The 17,767-nt window shown below is 31.7% G+C and overlaps 1 protein-coding gene across 1 annotated transcript; it reads left to right on the top strand.

Annotated features, from left to right (window-relative positions):
- Positions 1-856: 856 nt before the first annotated feature.
- On the top strand, positions 857-11,307 carry LOC115724964 (putative inactive cadmium/zinc-transporting ATPase HMA3). Its single transcript, XM_030654349.2, has 10 exons — positions 857-1,399; positions 2,016-2,267; positions 6,973-7,230; positions 7,332-7,429; positions 7,874-8,129; positions 8,242-8,379; positions 8,479-8,806; positions 8,917-9,119; positions 9,265-9,467; positions 9,761-11,307. Exons 2-10 carry the CDS (start codon positions 2,048-2,050, stop codon positions 11,105-11,107), a joined length of 3,051 nt encoding a protein of 1,016 aa, XP_030510209.1. The 5' UTR covers positions 857-1,399; positions 2,016-2,047; the 3' UTR covers positions 11,108-11,307.
- The last annotated feature ends 6,460 nt before the right edge of the window (positions 11,308-17,767 follow it).

Raw genomic sequence — 17,767 nt, 5'->3', positions numbered from 1 at the left:
ATGTGTCCTGTTTAAGATACTAACCGAATTTATACATATAAAATTGGAGAAAAATTATACATTTACTAATACTGGGTACTTGTGCCGAAATTATTAAATTTATACTACTTTCAAACCCAATAATTTAGATATATATGCTACTATTTATATTTTTAAAATTTTTCTCCCATTTTCAATTTTCTTAACAATGACATGATTTTCTCTTTCTTATGTTATAAGAACTATTATAGAAAAAGATTGAAGTATTTTTATTTTTTTTAAATGTTCTACAATTTAATAGTTGTCAAAATTTGAAGGATATATACACAAATAAGAATTTACAATCACATGTCGCTATATTTAAAGGAGGTTCAGTAAATGTAAAAGTTAAGGGTATAATTAAATTTGAACTAGTAATATATTTTAGAAGCACGCACGATCTAGTAGTGCTCCCCATAATTTTTTTCATCCTTTTAGCCTCTAATTCCAAAGTTTTTCTTGATCATGGGTTTGGGGAGAAAAACACTAATATGCTTCTTTTGCTTTCAATTCAATTTCTTTTTCTACATAATTATAATTAAGAATTTGGTCAATTGATAATTACTCTATGATTTGGACTAGAAAAGAGTAGTGTCTTAGACGGAGCAATCTAATTGAGATTGGATTCATGATGTTTTTTCACAGCTTCAAACTCTTTCTTTTTTTTTCAATTATTTTAATTGGAAGAAAAAAAAGGCAAACAATAACAATGTATAACATGCATACATATACGGAGGATAAGAAAATAAAGTGCTTGCGGAAAGAAAAAGGAAAAGAAGGAAAATAATAAAAAAATCATCAGAAAAGTTAGATAGCAAGAACGGTGAAGAAAAGATGGAAGAAATAGCGTGATAAAGAACAACACGATAAACCCGAAAAGTGACAAAAATGTTAAATAATTATTAGGCAGTCTATACATAATTCCCTTGTAATCAAACTTCAGTTATTTTTTTTCTCTTCCATATATGGACTCTATGTAATTAACAGTCTATACATGAGAGAGAAACATTCATTAATTATAATGTGGATTCATATGTGGATTCCATTTTCTCATTCCTATTTTATTATTATTAATTTATTTTTACATATTCCCCACTATATTTTTCTTGAGCGAGAGAGACATATCAATTGCACAACCTCCAATTATTCCCAACAGAAATGAATTTAATTTCTCTCTCACTATATTCATATATAGCCCATATATATATTTATATATTTACCATATCACCTTTTCTGTCACCCTCTGCATTATATATACCCCTGAACTCTTCCACATTCCCGTACTTAACATCCCTCCATCTCTCTTTCCCAAAACCTTCATATATTTATTGAATAGCCTCTGAAGAAGGCTAGCTTGTTCTTTTTTTCCATCTTTACAAAGGTTGTTTTATCATCCCTTACAACAAAATCTCTCTCTCTCTCTCTCTCTCTCTCTCTCTCTCTCTCTCACTCTGATTAATGAAAAAAGAAAGTCGTGTTTAATTTTTATCCATTAATTGACTGTGTTTTATTAAAGTTTTGTACAATTAGCTTCATCTCTTCTTGTTTTTCTCCTTGTAATTATCAACTGGTCTTAATTTTATGACTACATATGAGTCATGCATATAGTGTTGGGTTATGTATGCGTGTCTAGCTCCCTTATATCTCTCTCTAGGTAAACAAAACAACTTCAAACACACAAATATATATGCATATATGTGTATATTTATAATCATAGAATAAGACACCATCGAGATAAGATCGTGTTGAGCTCGGATTACACAACTCTTCTTTCCCATGTTTTCCACCAAACCCATTTTCCCAAAAACCAAGGCAAAATTTGTCATTTTAACCCTCTAAATACAAACAAATATTTCTTTATTATTTTGTCGAAGCTTTTCCTAGAAAATGATGATGGTATTGATTAATAATGTAATAGTATTACATTTGATTTTCCTTTTGGAAAACAAACTAGATCTGACAATAAAATTATACTCTAAAATACGGTTTTGTTGCAGTTATTTCGGTGATATAAAATATCTCAGGAGTTATGGGTTCTGATGAGGACATTAAAACAAGCAGCAAGCAAGGAACGAAGAAGTTTCAGAAAAGCTACTTTGACGTTTTGGGATTATGTTGTTCCTCAGAGGTACCTTTGGTCGAGAATATCTTGAAGCCTCTAGAAGGTGTGAAAGAGGTAACCGTAGTAATTGCCACAAGAACAGTCATTGTCGTCCATGACAGCCTCCTCATTTCCCAGGCTCAAATTGGTAAGACCCCACACTAACTTTACCATATATATGTAATATTATATAAAGCTAAAAAGGATATATAGGTTTCATTATGAGGTACTCTACTGTTTTGCCATTTGATTGTGGCCTGAATTGATCTACTTTTGCAATGTTTTTGAATGATTGGGTTAAAGACTATAGTGGTTGTTTTGATATTAAATTATATAGGAGAATAGTGACCAAGAAAAATAAAGTGAGGGGGTTCACTGCTACTTAACAATAATGATTATATATGGTTTGGTGAAAATTTAATATCATTTCATAAGATTGGGCTCTTCAGAGATACAAGAAATATAATATAAAGATATATTATGGAGATTTAGTATATAGGCTAAAATGGTGGAAGCTGATGTGGGATGGGGTCAGTCTCAGTCATGTTTGTGGACCTGTGTATCATTTTTGTGGTCACGAGTGGGTGGGTTAGTAAATTTGTTGATGAATTCACAATTTTGTCATAATTAGTGTATGCATTAGTCTTGCAGTTCTCTTTCATTTGCCCATTAATTAAGTTTAGTTAATTAACTTCCAAATTATTTTTCCTTTAATATTTGATCATCAAATGAAATTGGAAATGTTATTTATTTAGATAGATTTTCTTTCTTTCTTTCTTTCTCTTTTTCTTTTAATTCCTATATTGCGTGTAACGAGTCATAGGACACTATTATGTCCATTCATTGCCCTTTTACTTTTTGAAAATTATTAGGCTTTAATTTTATCTGCAATACTTTTTTATATTAAAAGTTCAAATCTATTTTTATTGTAAAAAGAAAAAAACATATATAATCAAATAAAAATAAACTGAAAATGTATTTTGATAAATTTCATATATATAGTTTTTTTAAACAATTTCATACAGTTCTTTGAAAGAACTTTTGGATATATGCTCATAAAGTTTTGTCATATATAACACCCATATCACAATAGATATTTACACTTTTATCCAAAGATGTATTATATTCTAACGCTCTAATAAAATGTCAAAAAGATGGTATATTATTATATTTTAATATAACACTTAAAGAAAAATAATTATTGTAATGGTATTTTAAAAAGTGTGTTAAATTTCATTTTACACATAATAAAAATTGTGCTAAATTCGATACAATATATATCATTACGTTAAAGTAAATTATTATAATTCAGTGGTTTTTATTAAACTTTACATTCTTTATTTACCATATTATCATTATTTAAATAATAAAATAATAAAAAATAATATTTTTTTTGTATGTTTTTAATAAAATATTAGATGGCCATTAATATAATTAATATTTTTTATTATTATTTTATATCTTATATATTGGATCATAATTGTAAATAGTGAGCCAAATATATCACAATTATTTTTGTGCCAAATATAATATAAATATTTAATATTGAGATAGTCAAACATGTTATCACAAGAAATTTTATGTAATAAGAATATTCTATTAAAAAATAATCTCAAATTTATTACAAGAAAATTATATTTCATTAATTAAGCTAATTATAATTAAGAATAATATCTAAATTATAATTATTTATAAATTTTTTAAGTCTTGTAAATAGGAAAATAAACCTTTATGTATAATAATATAATTATATCTTAATAATATATATAATTTATAAATTTATTTATATAAAATAAATAATTCTATTTCAAATAATAATACATGTATAAATATTATATTTATTAAAAAATAATTTTATTATGATACATTATTAAAGATTATTTATTGTTATTGTTGTTACATTTGATATTTTTTGAGTATTTTGGTTTTTTTTTTTTCTAATGTGTCTCTATTTAATTATAACTTCTTAATTACAATATAATTTATTTAATCCTAAGTGTTTTCTTATATAGAGTTTATTACTTAGCATTCTTATATTAGTAAAACAATCATCATAAATCAAGTATTTTGTGTTTTATTTTTAATAACATTTTTAAAATAATGTATTTATTCTGCTATTATTTTTATTTTAAATATATATTCCTTTAAAAATATGTACCAAGAAGAAAACAATAAAAAAATATAAGAAAATTCTACAATACATCTTTTAAAAAAGATGCACTGATAGACTACTATTTGTTTTGGTATCCAAAACAATATTTTAGTCAATTTTTTATTTTACAATCATGTACGTTATAGTTATTTAAGAAATCCCGTAAAATTTTTAGAAATTCAAAAAATTCAAAACGTTGAATATAGGGCTCAACCAGTGTGTTGCACTTGTGACTACTTTATTTTATACAGGTGTGAAATAGACTACTTGAATAGTACTTTTTATATTGTAAATTCGGAATTTCTCAAAATTTTGTAGGATATCTTAAAAAACTATAACATAACTATAACGTATACGAATATATATAAAAAAAAATTGAACTAATTTTGAAATTCTGAAAAATTTTAACATACCGAAAATATGGTTCAAATAGTGTGTTGTACGCGTTACTATTTTATTTTATATGCGTATGAGATTATTTAAACACTGCTTTTTATATTGTAAATTATTTTAAATTTTTCAAAATTTTATAAGATATTTTATATATTAATGGAGGAGACTTCTCTAAAAAAAATAATAAAATAGGGTGTATTTATAGAATTAAAAATATATTTTTAAAATGTTGTTTATCCAAATACTTTTGAGAGGTTACACACACTTTCAACCTGAAAATACGTGGCCTTCCTCCCCTGACCCTGAGAGACATATCTCATTAGTCAAACTGTAAACTAACGGAAAAATGGACTGCTACAATACTAAAGTTTCCCATAGTTAATGGTCCTGTAACAATTCATTATTTTCCTTCGAGAATTTTCTTGGTCAGAAAGATAATTGTTTTATCCCTCAAAATTTATTTTGTGCATATATAGTCAACATGCCTTATTAGGTAATGTAACTGTTATAAGCATAAATACCATTTAAATTTTTAGAAAATTTGGAATAGTATATATAATTTTCATGTGTAGTCATGAATTAAACGTTGTTTTCTAAGAATCATATGTCATATCAACGAAGAATCTGTGACAAAGTGACTGAAATATCATGTTTAGTAAATATACTTTTACCATCCTCAATAGCTTCATGAAGAAATTATGTTTTCAATTGTTCCTTTTTTTTTTATATATGAAAATAAATAATCCTTGTCAATACTTTTTCCACCCAAATAATATAGTCACACCAAGGTGTGTATTTTAAATAATTTATATTTTAAAGCTGGAATTTAATTGTTTATAATTTTAGATATCTTTATATACAATATTAAATGAGTGTTTTGTTTTTTTTGCTTCCGGTTTTTATTCTTTTGGATGAAAGATATGTATAATTACTAATAAAGATGTTGGGATACGATTTTGTGTCCTGATGTTATTTTTGTGGTACACTAGATGAGTCACAGGGTATATTAGATGACTGTCAGAGTATGTTACTATTTTTCAACCCTAATTATCCCTAAATTAATCTCAGTCTTCAGATAAAATAACTTTCTTATCTAACGGCTACCATACATCACGGAATACATTCTATGAAAGTACAATCACGGGACAAAATCATGTCCCTAAAAATATTATGGAAATTATGTGTTGTCCATAAATATATAAGTACTGCAAATTATAAAAATCCTTTTTCTTTATTTTTTTTTTATTTTTTTTATTTTGCCTATTATAAAGGTCACTTTGATACATTTGAAGTCACTGTCATATCAAATTATTATTAAATTTGTTGTTTTAGTCAAAACCCACTTTGCCAATGAATAGTCTAGTTATTTAGACATGAACTTCATCCAATTAATTCTTATCATAAAAAAAAAAAAATTATGCCGTCGAAAGTGATGAATTTTTTTTTCTTATTGGATTGCTTTTACCCTCTTAATCTTTTCTTTTAATTTGTATTTAAATCATCATTTTAATTTAGTAAGAAACAATTTTGAAAATTTTTGAGGTTAAAAAAAATAACAAATCATTCTTTTCAATTTTTTTTTTTTTTTTGATACTGTGGTAAGAGATTACACCTATAAATAGTCAAACTTTCATTTCTTCACATTTTTCACATAACCTTTTTTTTATCATTGTACATTATTATGTTTTTTTTAATAAAAATGTATCGAATGTAAATTTCTAAAAAAATTAATATAACTGACTACATATAAATTAACTAATAATGCAAAGAACTTTGTACATTAAATTTTCGGCTAGCATGTACACATTCTTTTGATTCTATTATTAATTTTATGCAAGAAAAATTAGATCCTTTCATGTATAAATGCATGTTAATTTTGTTTTAATTTTCGGAAGAGAAGTATATATATCCATCTAATAAATTCATTTGCATATGTTTTGTCTATATCTATTATTTATACTACATGTGTGATGCCAGCGTCTCATTTTAATATCACCAACATAAACTTTTCTCCTTTCGTTAAATCCCCTACCAAATTAGAAGATTAGTATACCTTATAAGCGACTTAATTGAATTTTACAATGGGAAACATAAATCCAACAACTGATCTATCTCTACAAGTTGGAAATTTATCATCTTTGTTGTTATTTTTTATTTTCTAGTTCCCCAAGTGATGAATAAAGAATATCAAATATTACTGCAAACAAGCTGTCAGATTTTGGGGTATTTTTTTTTTTTTTTATATAAATGTATATACATAATTTCGGGTGACTTATGAAGAATAAATTTACATGTTATGATATGGCAGCCAAAGCACTAAACGATGCACGATTAGAAGCAAGCATTAAATTGTATGGAGAGAAAACTATGAAGAATAAATGGCCAAGCCCTTACGCAGTGGCTTGTGGTGTGTTGCTTATGCTGTCGTTTCTCAAGTACGTGTATCGTCCACTTGAATGGTTAGCTCTCGGGGCTGTCGCCATTGGAATTCTCCCTATTTGTCTCAAAGCTGTTATTTCCATTCGGAATCTTAGGCTCGATATCAATATTCTTGCTATTCTTGCAGGTATCTATACATGTTCATATATATAATTAAGATCATCATAAGATAACTAAAGTTTAAAGTATTAAATATCTGACTTTGTTAACTCTATCTATACTTTACAGTGATTGGGACAGTTGCTATGAGAGATTATATAGAAGCTGCAACCATTGTTTTTCTCTTTACTGTTGCTGAGTGGCTTGAGTCAAGGGCAAGCCACAAGGTTAGCTCATGACAATTCTTTTACTTATTTTTTATGTGTGTAATTTATATAATTAGAAGAATCCTTTGGGAAATGTCTCAAGACATGGGCTTAAGGTGTCATGTTTCTAATTGACCAAGTTTGACTGAAATGAAAGATTGTTTCTTTTTAGATTCAATTGTGAACGGGAACCAACAAAATATTTTGTCCAAGTTATAATTGTGTGTTAGTTTAAGGATTCATGAAAAAATATTTTTGCTGAAAACTTAGCTCAAACAGTGCTACTGTACTTGCCTTTGCTTACGAATTTTATGGGATATATCTCAAAGTTTATTAAATTAATAAGACACCCTCTACAACGTTCCTAATGTATTAATTCTTCACATTTTATAATGATTCAATGTTTGTCCAGAGTTGTTTTGTTTTGTTCTCTATCCTTTTATTAACAAGACATAATATTTTCAGGCAAATGCAGCGATGTCATCGTTGATGAGCATGGTACCACAAAAAGCAGTGATAGCTGAAACAGGAGAAGTTGTGGAAGCTGACGAGGTGAAGCTGAATACCATTTTGGCAGTCAAAGCTGGAGAAGTTATCCCCATTGATGGAATCGTTGTAGAAGGTAACTGCGAAGTTGATGAGAAAACACTCACTGGGGAATCATTCCCTGTTTCCAAACAAAAGGATTCCACTCTTTGGGCAGGCACCATTAATCTTAACGGTATTTCATTACAGAACCCCCTAATTAACTTTCAACAGTCTTTTTTTTTTTCAATAAATTGCGTTGTTTCCTTTACATTTTGTACTTATGTACTACTATTTTTGCTTAATAGGCTACGTTACAGTAAAGACCACAGCCTTAGCTGAAGACTGTGCTGTTGCAAAAATGGCAAAACTTGTTGAAGAGGCTCAAAACAGCAAGTCAAAAACTCAGAGATTTATAGACAAATGTGCCAAGTTTTACACACCAGGTTTGTCAACTTCTTTGTTTTTGTTTATGTTTTTTTTTTTTTCCTTTCTACAAGTAATCATTACAATTTTGTTGTGTTTTTTGGTTTCTCTTTTCCCAGCTGTTCTACTCTTATCAATTTCTGTAGCTGTGATTCCGGCTGCATTAAGGCTCCATAATCTCAAAAATTGGTTTCGCTTAGCTCTGGTCATTTTGGTAAGCGCATGTCCTTGTGGTCTTATCCTCTCTACACCTGTGGCTACTTTCTGTGCTCTCACAAAGGCAGCAACTTCGGGTCTTTTGATCAAAGGAGGAGATTACCTTGAGATCTTGGCTGGGATTAAGATCATGGCTTTTGACAAAACCGGGACAATCACGAGAGGTGAATTTGTGGTCACAGATTTTCGGTCTCTTTGTGAAGATATAAGCTTGGAGACTTTGCTTTACTGGTATACAGCTTTATACTTGTTAGTTTGTTGAAGTTTCAATTCTATTAGTGGTACATTGTACATAAAGTGTTTAAAAGGTTGCTTATTGTACTTTCTTGTGAACATGAAAGGGTGTCAAGCATTGAGAGCAAGTCAAGTCATCCAATGGCAGCTGCACTAATTGACCATGGCAAATCACTGTCAGTTGAGCCAAAGCCAGAAAATGTAGAGGAATTTGAAAACTTTCCTGGTGAAGGAATCCATGGCAGAATCGACGGGCAAGATGTGTACATTGGAAACAAGAGAATTTCTGCTAGAGCTTCTTGTGAAACCGGTAAAGATTTTGAATTTGATATTTCTGGTTTTTAGCTGGATCAGCCAATGGAATTTATGGTTTTACTCCAATACTTTTAATTGTTGAGCGTATTAGTTGGAGAATTGAGGTTTTAACTTTAAAGATTTGTGTGTCAAAATGTCAGTTCCTACCCTAGAAGGCTATGCCAAGGATGGAAAATCTGTTGGATACATATATTGTGAAGGAAAGCCAGCTGGAATCTTTACTTTATCCGATGCTTGTCGATCTGGAGCTTCAGAAGCAATAGCAGAGCTCAAGTTAATGGGCATAAAAACAGCTATGCTAACTGGTGATAGTAATGCTGCAGCGATGCATACACATGAAAAGGTAAATCTCTAGATTCTTAATAAAAAAGTTATTTAGGGAGCCAATTGTACGCTTTTTTTGGGTTGGATCAAGATACCATTTATTGAAATTAATGAAATCATTTCATCTTTTTATCTTACCAATGGTTTCCTTAGTCTAATGGGGTGTTCAATACATGTCATGGAAAGTTCACATTTTAAAACATTCCAGATTTTACCATTCTTTGATGACTTCATCTACAACTGCATTGATTTACTTGTAGCAGTACAATTAAAGGAGTTAACAAACAATGAAAATTTTGAATTGGTATGCAGTTAGGACATGCTCTCGAGGTCATCCACGCAGAACTTTTACCTGAAGATAAGGCTAAGCTCATCAATGAGTTCAAAAAACAAGGACCAACTGCCATGATTGGAGATGGTCTGAATGATGCCCCAGCTTTAGCCACTGCTAACATAGGTATCTCAATGGGAATTTCAGGCTCTGCACTTGCAAAAGAAACCGGGCACGTGATTCTCTTGTCAAATGACATGAGAAAGATACCAAAAGCTATCAAGCTATCAAGACAGGCGACAAGGAAAGTGATGCAAAACATATTTTTGTCGATCATTACTAAGGCAGCCATTGTTGCATTGGCCATAGCTGGCCATCCTCTTGTTTGGGCTGCAGTTCTTGCTGATGTTGGGACATGCATACTGGTCATTTTTAACAGCATGTTACTTCTACGAGATCCCCATTCACACAAAGGGAAGTGCTGTAAACCTTCTTCAACAACTCATGTCCACAAACATGGTTGCAAGGATGATCACAGCAAATTAATACCCGAGAAGGACCAGAAATGTTGCTCCAACGATAAAACCTTAAAGGTTTGCAAATCTCAGAAGTGTTCATCACAGATCAATGTCTCGAAATGCCAGGCTAGAATAATCAGTTCAGGCTCTTGTTGTGAAAAGAAGAGCGGGAACTCGGCTCACAAGCACCATGCTGTGCAACACCATCACCATGGAGGCTGCAAAACGGCCAGTCATGATTTGGAGTCACAGCATGCACATGGCCACAGTTGTTTAGGCTCTCAATCTGTTGTGAAGTCATGTTTGGAAGAAACTAATCATTATCATAACTCAAATGAAACGCATGATTGTTCCGCAAAAGATGCTCACCATCACCATCATCATCATGGTCATCATCACTCAAAGAATTGTGACCATTCTGTTTTGGCAGAGAGTGAAAAACTCTCAATTACTGACCAAAGCAACTCAAGCAACCATGGTAAGAGCCACATCAGCAACGTATCATTTGAAACGGCAGATATTGAGCCAATTTGTGGTCAGCAGCATCATCTTGAGGTTCATTCTTGTTCTAAGAAACATGATAAAGACCACAACAACATTGACGTAATAATACATGGTGGAAGCCATGCTGAGTCAAAGACAGTTCATCAGGCTTGTTTGATGACAATGGAGAAGAGCGAATCTAAAGGATGTTGTGGAAGTCATAAGGAGGAGATCCCAAACTCTGCAACCACCAAAGCTTGCCTGAGCTTGGAGAAAAGAGAATTTGGAGGCTACTGCAAGAGTTACATGAAGGAATGCTGTAATAATAAACATGGACATTTTAGTGCTCCCATTGGAGTAGGCCTATCAGAAGTGATTATTGATTAGGTAAAAGATAACATTTGGAAAAAGAATAGAATAATAATGTCTCCCTAGAAATTTTAAAAGAGATGGCAACGGCATCAGATTGAAAGCAGAGTATTGAAAGGATTGGGAAAGTGTAAAATATATTTTTATGTATATGTAACTTCTCAGTACATGTTTCTTTTCACTTTTTTAACAAATCCGTACATGGTTTTTATCGCTAAGAATTTTATATCTAATGTAAATCGATCAGCTTCTTTTTTTTTATCAAGAAGGAAATGACTTCATTAATCAACAAGCAAATACAAACAAAGGAGCATAACAAAAAAGCTCCCAAACAAACACCCTCTACTTACACCCTTTCCCCTCTAGTCATCTGCCTATGAATGATTGACTCTGAAATCTATAAAACATAACTTTTTTTATCTCTTTAACCACAAAAGAAACAGTATTAGAGTATCCCTCAAATATACACTTGTTCCTATTGATCCATAGGTGGTAGCAAGTTGTTGCCGAGACAGCCACAAGGGCTGCACATTTAGACCCGTAAACCCGAAAAACCCGGCCACCCGCCCCGACCCGCTGCAGAAAAAACCGATCACCAAAAAACCCGTGTAGTCGGGTCGGGTTCAACCCGAAAAAGCCTCCAAACGGGTTTCGTGTTCGGGTGTAGATAAGTAGTTTTTTTTTGGTCGGGTTGGAACCCGCAACCCGAACCTATTTTTTTTTTTTTTTAAAAAAGTTAATAATACTTAATTATTTATTAATCACATTCAAAAAACAAAAAGACTATTCATATTCTATAAAAAAAAAAGACTATTGGTTGGTTCGGCGTGCTTTATTACTAGCGTGTGTGCATGGTCGAAGACGTGTACATTTAGTTCAGCGTGCTTTAATACTAGTGTGCATGGTCGAACACTGTCATTGTATTATTGGATGTTTCCTCTAAGTAGTTATTTTGAATTTGAATTGAATGGAATACAAAGCAATTCTTGGTAAATGGAACTAGCTACAAATCTTTAAAAGTTTTAACTCAATCTTCTTTTTTAAAAAATAATAACCTTCATAGTAATTTCTGTAATAATTTATATCTAAAATACGTATGTAGCAGTTTTTTTTTTTTTTTTGGAACTTTAAATAAATAAATAACAGCTAGCTTATTACAACTATATATATACCTTTTTCTCTAAATTTTGTGCATTATTAGAATTGAAAGTAGTCATGTAGTACTACTACCAGAGTTGAGTTAGCACCTAAACAAAATAAAAACCCATAAATTAAACATTCGGGCTCAGCCCCATAGGACCCGAACCCGACTACGCCCAACCCGAAAAAGTCCGACCCGATACCCGACGCACCCGAACACCCGAAAACTGGGTTCGGTTGTGCATTTCCAAGATCCGAAGCCCGAAAACCCGGACCCGACCACCCGAAAACCCGAAAACCCGACCCGTGTGCACCCCTAACAACCACATCAATCTCCTTCACTAAATTCAAACAACCAGCAACCAGCCAATTGGTCCAGCCCGTAAATTCCACAGCCCAAGCTCTCTTCCCCAGCCAAAGAAACACCTGCTGTAGCACTTGAATAGAGAAAGAACAACCAAAGAAAATGTGCTTATGCACTTCCTCAACTCGTTCACACACTGGGCAATTTGCTGAAGTCAACACTGCATGAAACTTAAGCAAATTGTCTCTAATTAGGAGGTGTTGGTTCACAGCCTACCAAAGAAAAAATCGATTTTTAGGCAGCATTAAGGAATTCCAAACCGCTCTATGATAATACACCTGCTGCTGAATGAGAAGACTGTTATAGAGTCTACTTGCTTTGAACTTCACAGCTCTCACGACTGCAAGGATATCCACCTCAGAAAAATTTAAGCCTCAACCTACAAAGTTTGCGCCAATACCCACTTGTATCCTATTTCAGCTCATAGGTCTAGAAAGAGGAATTCTTTAAGTAATTGTTATTAATCCATTTAACCCAAAGAATATCTCTTCTAGAAGATAAAGCCCAAACATACTTTGCTAGACTAGCATAGTTCCATTTAGCTCCCTCTTTGAACCCGAGACCTCCATAGGCCTTCGGGAGACAAACTTTCTCCCAAGAGGCCACATGATTTTGCTTTTATTGCCTGACAAACCCCAAAGAAAACCTCTACATAGTTTCTCAACCTCTTTGGTCACACTTTGAGGAAGCACAAAGATGCTCATCCAATAGTTACGAAGACCAATTAGCACAGAGTGTATCAATTGGACTCGACCAGCAAATGAGAGATGACTGGTTGACCATGTAAACAGTCTTTTTCTGATCTTTCTAATTATAATTTCACAATCTTCAGCTTTCCACTTAGTTCGTCTTAGAGGAACTCCTAAATACTTAAGAGCAAAGCTCCTTTCAGACAGCTTGAGCTCTTGGAGAATGCAGACTTTTTCCTTTAAATCAACTGTTGGGTTTTGTGCCCTAAATAAAACCCATTTCAATATATCAGATTTATTAGTTAATAAATGTCAGAAATAACATTTTATGTTGCATAGTTCACATGATTTACTTCATGATTATATATATAATGTATAAATTCTATTTAAGTCCAAAACATATGAATTTGTTAATGATTATAGTGTTGTCAGCACACTGGAATATAATCTTGATTATATGTTTGAAAGTTTATTCGCTTATTTGTCAGAACACTGGATTTAAACTGGCATGGTATAATAAGCGATAGGTATTCTTACACCTTGGATAAGTGTTATGTCCTTTCTAGGGCATTGGCAAAGTTTACCAATATCGAATGTATGGAGTATACATCGGAAGGGACCGATATTGAACTTTGATTAGATATATTAAAATTTACCGTAATATCTATTCAATTCAATATCACCCGTTGATCATAGATCAAATGATCTTAATCTTGATATGTTTAGGTTCGATCTCAAGAGTATTATACATGTTCTTTGATTTGTTAGTTAAGCCTACTTTTAGGTCAGGGTGATACGTACATTTTGGGAACATGATAGTATAATTGAGTGGGAGCGCTAACATAAATATGGAGTCTATAACTTCTATAGGAATTTAGAAGTGAAACGATGATATCCTTCGAGCTTGGCTAAACAGAGATAAATGGTGGAGATATCTTTTTTTTCTTCGCTGAAATATCATTTATACGGAGCTAAGTGTTTTAAGGATAAAATACATTGAAGGTGTAACGGTAATTTAGTGCCTATTCAATGTAGATCATCTATTTGAGGGTCATTGATCAAATGAGGATTATAACAATGGATAACTAATAGCGTATCTATATCGTGGAACATATAGAGCGTTCTATATAACTGAGAGTGCAATTCCAAGTTCTAAGTGTGGATTCAATAAGGAATTAATAAGTTAGGAAATTTACTTGGTAAATTCGGTTCGACTTATTGGAAGCTCAGTTTATATAGGCCCATGGTCCCCATACTAGTTGAGACTATACTACTTGTAAGACTCAGTTAATTGCTTTTGATTAATCAATTATAATTCTAAAGTTAGACTATGTCTAGTTTATAAATTTTCACTATGTTATGGCTTGATTGTGAAGAAATAGTGTTTTGGGGTTTATTTGTTAATTAAGAGATGTTATGAAGTCTAATTAATAAATATTATAAATGATAATTTTATGTGATAGTTATTTTAATTATTAAATAAATAGTTTGGCATTTATAAGGTTGAATTGGAAAATATGGAATTATTAAAAAGAAGAATAAGTGGTTGAAATAAAGTGGCAAAATTGTAACTAGAGATTGGTCCACTTATTGTGTACGGCCAAGAGGTATTTTTGCCCAATATTTTATTCTTTTTTAATCCATTTAATTCAACCCTAACCCTATTGAAGAATAGTATAAAAGGAAGGTTATGGTCTCATTATCCAACTAATGCCTCCAAAGCTAAAAACATAGATGAGACCTCTTTCTTCTTCTTTCTTCTTCAATTCGAAATACTAAGCCTATCTTCACACTAAATATTTTCAGCCATTAGTGAATGAGTGAGTGCCGACACACATCAAGTGGTATCATAATCATAGTATGTAAGACTGTAGGAGATTCCAAACAACAAGAAGGAGAATCGGCATCAAAGGAAGGAGAGAAAGAGATCCAGGTTCAGATCTTGATTATGTTCTGCTACAGAAAGGAATCAATGGCTAGAGATCTGAACGGAAGGAGTCATTATATTCCGCTGCACCCAATGTAAGGTTTTCTTAAACTCTTATGTGTTTATTTCATTGTTTTAGAATTCATATTAGGATATTAATGAAACATACATGGTAGTAAATCTAGATCCTGGTAAAATATTTCCAACATCAACACCACCAAAATAAATCTGAGATTTTTCCTAATTTATATGTAAACCGGAGGAGCTACTAAAATCATCCAATACTCTTTTTAGCACCTGAATTGAGTGGCTTGTCCCTTTGCTAAAAATCATTAGATCATCAGCAAAGCAAAGGTTAATTATTTTTAAGCTTTTACACAAAAGATGAAATCTGAACCTGGAATTCTCAGAACCTTGGAGCAGGTTCCTAGTCAAGTACTCCATGATTAAGACAAATAACAGAGGGGAAATCGGATCCCCTTGCCTAAGGCCTTTTTCTCCTTTGAAGCTACCTTGAACCCTACCATTCAACTATTGGAAATTATTTTACCAGGATCTATTTACTATCATGTATGTTGGATTAACAACCTAATATGAATTCTAAAACAATGAAAATAAACACAAATAAAGTTAGAAAACCTTACAGTGGGTGCAGCGGAATAATATGACTCCTTTCGTTCAGATCTCTAGCCCTTGATTCCTTTCTGTAGCAGAGCATCACCAAGATCTGAACCTGGATCTTCTTTTCTCCTTCTTTGATGCAGAATTTCCATAGTCTAACATACTATGATTGAGGTACCACTTGATGTGTGTGGGCGCTACTCTCTCACAAGGCTTTCGAAAATTTGCTCTCTTTTTCTCTCATAATTTCGTGTGATATGAAGCATTCAAAGACATTATAAGAGAAGAGAGAGAGGGGCGGCTTTATATAGGAAAAGGGAAGAGCTCAACTTTCCAAATAAAAAGTTTCCTCTTTTACTGTGTAATTGATTAACTGCCTTATTTAGTGTGATCCACCACTTTCCTACTTTTGCTAGGCTTTGATTAGCAATTACATGACAATTAAAATTGACAATAATAATTGGGAAACACACTCAATTTTATTTCTACTTCTCCAAAAATGCCATTTTTCCAATTCTAATCATTTAAATGCCAAAACTAGTTATTTAATAACTAAAATAGATTATTAAATGATATTATCATTTAAAATAATTATTAATTAGACATACAAAGTCTCTTAATTAATAATTAAACCTAGAAACCCTTTTATCTACGATTTCATCCTTACTAAGTGAGAATTCATAAAGTAGACATAGTCAAACTTTTAGAATTATAATTGATTAATTAAAATCAATTAACTGAGTCTTACAAGCAGTATGGTCTCAACTAGTATGGGGACCATGGGTCTATATAACCGAGCTTCAAATAAGTTGAACCGAATTAACCAAGTAAATTCCCTAACTTATTAATTCCTCATTGAATCCACACTTAGAACTTGGAATTGCACTCTCAGTCATATAGAACGCTCTATATGTTCCATGATATAGACACGTCATTAGTTATCCATTGTTATAACCCTAATGTGATCAATGATCCTCTATATAGATGATCCTTAAAACACTTAACCCTGTATAAATGATATTTCAGCTAAGTGAAATGAGATCTCCACCATTTATCTTCATTTGGTTAAGCTCGAAGGAAATCATCCTTTACTTTCTATTTGCCAAATAGAAGATATAGATTCCATATTTATGTTAGCGCTCCCACTCAATTGCATTACCGTGTTCCCAATATGTACGTATCACCATGACCCAAAAGTAGGCTTAACTAACAAATCAAAGAACACGAGTAACACTCTTAAGATTGAACCTAACCATATCAGGATTAAGATCATTTGATCTAGGATCAACATGTGATATTGAATTGAATAGATATTACGGTAAATTTTAATATATCTAATCAAAGTTCAATATCGGTCCCTTCCGATGTATACTCCATACATCTGATACTGGTAAACTTTGCCATTGTCCTAGAAAGGACATAACACTTTTCCAAGGTGTAAGAATACCTCTCGCTGATTATACCATGTCAGTCTAAATCCAGTGTTCTGACAAATCAGGGAATAAACTTTTGAACATATAATGATTATATTCCACTGTGCTGACAACACTATAATCTTAACAAATTCATATGTTCTGGACTTAAAAAGAATTCATACATTATATACATATAATCATGAAATAAATCATGTGAGCCATGCAACATAAAATGTTATTTCTGATCTTTATTAATAAGTAAATCTGATTATATTGAAATGAGTTTTATTTACGGCATAAAACCGAACAAACTCCCAGTTGCACTAATATAAAACAAAAAGTGCATTTCAAATAATCATTAACACCTTGATACACAAATCAAGTGTAATAGTAGTAAACTCCTCGTAATATGATCTGACAAGTTGAATTAACAACAACCTTTTCTCCACTATTACTTTCCCTTAATCACAAAATCCTTGATATTGTGAAATTCCTCTCTATATGTCTACTCTCTTGGGATAC

Source organism: Cannabis sativa, chromosome 6 (assembly GCF_029168945.1).
Source record: "Cannabis sativa cultivar Pink pepper isolate KNU-18-1 chromosome 6, ASM2916894v1, whole genome shotgun sequence".
Taxonomy (NCBI): Eukaryota; Viridiplantae; Streptophyta; class Magnoliopsida; order Rosales; family Cannabaceae; genus Cannabis; species Cannabis sativa.
This window is presented reverse-complemented; position numbering and strand designations above follow the sequence as displayed.

Coding starts and splice junctions, on each gene's coding strand:
- LOC115724964 (XM_030654349.2), top strand. CDS start 2,048: ATGGGTTCTGATGAGGACATTAAAACAAGCAGCAAGCAAGGAACGAAG. Junction 8,380..8,478: donor TGCCAAGTTTTACACACCAG/GTTTGTCAACTT, acceptor CTCTTTTCCCAG/CTGTTCTACTCTTATCAATT. Junction 8,807..8,916: donor TTGGAGACTTTGCTTTACTG/GTATACAGCTTT, acceptor TGAACATGAAAG/GGTGTCAAGCATTGAGAGCA.